Here is a 3,956-nt window from a genome sequence, read left to right on the forward strand (position 1 = left end):
AAAAAAGTTTTTTAAAGCTTAGAGCCCTGGAACATATTTTTTAAATCCTCACCCGAGGATATTTTTTGAATTGATTTTTTTCTTGTTTTTTAGACAGAGGAAAGGAGTGGGAGAAAAAAACATTGTTGACTCGTTGCCTTACACGGGGTTCCTGACCTGGGCAGCCTGCAACCGAGGTACCTGCCCTTGACTGGAATTGAACCCAGGACCCTCAGTCTGTGGGTCTACTCTCTATCCACTGAGTCAAATCAGCTAGGGCCTTGGAACATTTAACAGAGCCTGGCCTAGAAGCGACTAACTAGATATTTCCTTTTATTCTATGCCCTACTATTTCCTCCCCACATTAAACAAAAATTTATAGTATAAAGCAACGGTCGCCAACCTTTCAGACCTCACAAACCACCAGTGGTCCATGGACCACCAGTTGGCGACCGCTGGTATAAAGCACATAACATGAGATCTACCCTCTTAGCAATTAAGCATACATTACAGTATCAGGCAGCTAACTCCTCAGTAGGACTGAAGCTCCACAGGGTGGGGTGACAGGTAATCCAGAGGGTGGGGCTATTACTTTCCTCCAGGGGAGTGTGCCACCCAAGAAAGATGGCATCTGTGTTATTAGAGAATGACTCAGCACAGGGTTCCTGGTGGCTCTCTCCCCAGAGCCACAAACCCAGGCTCTCCGTATAGAACTATAGTCCATGCCACCCTCCCTCCCTCTGCCAGAGCCCATGGTTAGTGGTTATGAATGAGATTTTGTGTATTGGCCCTTTAAGAGGGCACCTGTGTCTCTAGCAGACTTCCATCTCCCCCTGGTGGACAGAATCCCTGCTAATGTTTACAGCCAGATATTACATGGGAGCCTCTTCCCAGCTCTTGTGCTCTGGGCTGGGTAGCCTGGCTTGGAGTTGAGACCCCACACTTCTCAGGGGGAACCTTTGCAGCTGAGATCTCTCTCCAGAATCTCAGCTACCAGCCCTTTTCATGTCTCCACTCCCCCTACCAGTCTCAATGTGGCTTCTTCTGTAAATCCTTGGTTATAAGACGTCTCTTCAGCTAGTCTTCAGTTGGTTATTCAGGTAGATTGCTCTATATTTTAGTTGTAATTCCAGTTTGGTCCTGGGAGGAGGTGAGTGTACCATCTACCTACTCTGCCATGACCATCTTGGATCCTCCAGGAGGGAAAAATTTTTAAAAATATGTTTTTATTGATTTTAGAGAGAGAAGACAGGGAGAGAGAGAGAGATAGAAACATTGATGAGAGGGAATCATTGATCGGCTGCCTCCTGCACACCCCCTACTGGGGATTGAGCCCACAACCCCGGCACGTGCCCTGACTGGGAATCAAACCAGTGACCTCTTGATGCATGGGACAATGTTCAATCCACTGAGCCATACTGGCCAGGTGGGAGGGAAATTTTTTTTAAACATTGAAATAAAGATTTAAAAGAAATCCATTTTTGTTTTGCTTACATGGGATTTATGTTTGAAATAAAAAATTCTCATTTCATTTTTATTTTAGGCAAAAATAAATCCACTTTATAATAATTGTTCACTTGTATTAGCTTTTCTTGTCATACAACAAGGATGCTTGCTGCTTCTTTACACTTATTCTTTCAAATACATGAATTCACCCACAATCTTCTTCTCTATAGCTCCCCCTCTGTTGCTTCTACACATGATTCTTTCAATTATTCATCACACATAAAATATCATTGAGGTCCCTATTCTTTCTCTATACCAGCACTTCATTTTCTACAGGCTTTGCAGACAAATGATATTCAGCACTAACTTTAATTATGACATATATAAAAAATGGCCTCTTTAAATGTTTTTTTCCCTTTATTTTTCTTCCAAATTAACAGGCACCTTGGGTGAAAAGTAAAGACAATTTGTACTTGAGGACAAATAAAGACAAGGGGTATAAATTGAGTTGTTGTTTTTTTTTTCTCCAGAAAACCGTTATTTAACTAGCTAGCTGGAAATAATATACTCAGGTTAAGGTAAAAGTAATGCATTGATTTTATGCATGTTGAATATTTTGCTGTTAGGAAATTTATAGGCAAGATATTGCTTTAAAGTTTCTAAAATTACCTTTACCTGTTATTTCATAATCAAAGTGTTTCATATGTATATTCTAATGGTGTTTTAAAATTGTTTCTGATTCTTTAGCATCACCCTGTGATCCCACTTTTATCCTGGGCTGTGCTCCCTGCAATGTGATCTGCTCCATTATCTTCCAGAATCGTTTTGATTATAAAGATAAAGTTTTTCTAAACATAATGGAAAGGTTTAATGAAAATATCAAGATTCTGAGCTCTCCATGGATTCAGGTGAGGCCAAGATTGTTTCTTCACGAGGAATCCTTTATGCTCTTTTCTCCAAGAAGTCCACATCTCTGTGTGTACCAAGCCATGAAGTGAATGGGTGAATGCCATAGTCCTTCCTAGAGCTTAGCATCATGAAGTGCTCATCTGGGAAATTGGGCCAAGCCGTTTAATGATAGACCAGAAAAGAAATGCCCAGAATACAGATCTGGAATTCAACCCCATTGACCCTGTCCAGGATATTCCTGCTAAATTCCAAAGCCCAATTTCCCATAAAGTACTTTGATAACTTCCAGAAACATGCCTATTGTACTAAATGGACTTCTGGGTTCCTCTTGAAAGGATTCCATTATCCACAGGTCTTGTCATCTAGTCAACACTTGGTGACTTCTTCAGTACATTAGTTGACAGAAATATATGTATTTGGGAGGAAGAGAATACCTCCTTCAAGAAGGGAGACTACTTGGGACCACAGATGCCGCTAAGGAACACTATTTGATGCTTTAGTTGGCATCCTAACTGACAAGGTAATTGTTGGGGGATGACAAAATGATTGGTTACATGGTGTATGAACCATACACAAACATCACAAGTTTACCCTGTGCAAGTTGACATGTTCTGTACTCTGCCTAAAAGATAATGATGTGGCCTTAAAGAAGTCACTTAACTGCCCTGTGCACAGTTACTTCATATATAAAATGTTGAGTTGTGTTTCATGGTATCACCAGGACCCTCCCAGTTCTAAGATACTGATTCGTCTGAGGCTACTAGACAGAACTAGAAACAGCAAGGTTACGTTTTGTGCGCTGTATCAGGTTGCTCAAACTCCCTCCCCCTCTGTTGTCATCTACAAAATGTGAATCATAGTATTTCATGCCATCCCATATTTCAAGATTTCAGGGAAGAATTGATGTAAAAAATGAGAGAACTGATATGCACCTGTTTTTATACTATAAGCATGATGTATGCATATAGAAGTGATTATCATCTTTGCTCCTCTGGTCAGAACTTTCTCCCTCAAATACACCTATCAGTGTAGAAAGTTACATATTTGCAAAATAGAAATCCCCCTCAAAACAAAGACCATATTTTATTAATATTTACAGTACAGTTTCTGACTAGGGCTTAGCATATGGTATATGTTTTCATCAAGTGTTTTTTATCGGATAAACTATCCTTTTCTCTTCTAGATCTACAACAATTGCCCTGCTCTCCTGGACTATTTCCCAGGGAGTCAAAACAAAATATTTAAAAATGTTGATTTTATGAAAAGTTATGTTACAGAGAAAACAAAGGAACATCAAGCATCCCTGGACATTCACAATCCTCGGGACTTCATTGATTATTTCCTGATCAAAATGGAGCAGGTAAAGTGTTAACAAGCACTCAGTTATTTGACTGCTTGTGCATCTTGTGGTTCACTGAATATTTTTGTATTTACCAGAGATATTTCAATGGTCAGGCAAGTAATTCTGACAAGCATCTTAAGGAAATAGAGTGTGCATGAATCTACACCAAGCAATATGGAAGATATACTATTAGGTTGTTAAATGAACAGTGAATTGTTAAATAAGTGGACTACATTAATCCTGCTTTTTAGGTACTAATAATTTACCTGAGGAGAGACAG

The 3,956-nt window shown here is 39.7% G+C and overlaps 1 protein-coding gene across 1 annotated transcript in view; it reads left to right on the forward strand.

Annotated features, from left to right (window-relative positions):
• LOC102247815 (cytochrome P450 2C19-like) overlaps positions 1–3,732 on the forward strand; it is a 7,764-nt gene extending 4,032 nt beyond the window's left edge. Inside the window, exons 2-4 of the mRNA XM_014531559.1 lie at positions 101–176; positions 2,173–2,333; positions 3,518–3,732. Coding sequence (XP_014387045.1) covers positions 101–176; positions 2,173–2,333; positions 3,518–3,706 — 426 coding nt within the window. The 3' untranslated portion in view covers positions 3,707–3,732. The remainder of the gene's footprint in view (positions 1–100; positions 177–2,172; positions 2,334–3,517) is intronic.
• The last annotated feature ends 224 nt before the right edge of the window (positions 3,733–3,956 follow it).

The sequence above is a fragment of the Myotis brandtii genome, unplaced genomic scaffold (genome assembly GCF_000412655.1).
Source record: "Myotis brandtii unplaced genomic scaffold, ASM41265v1 scaffold810, whole genome shotgun sequence".
In the NCBI taxonomy this organism is placed as follows: domain Eukaryota; kingdom Metazoa; phylum Chordata; class Mammalia; order Chiroptera; family Vespertilionidae; genus Myotis; species Myotis brandtii.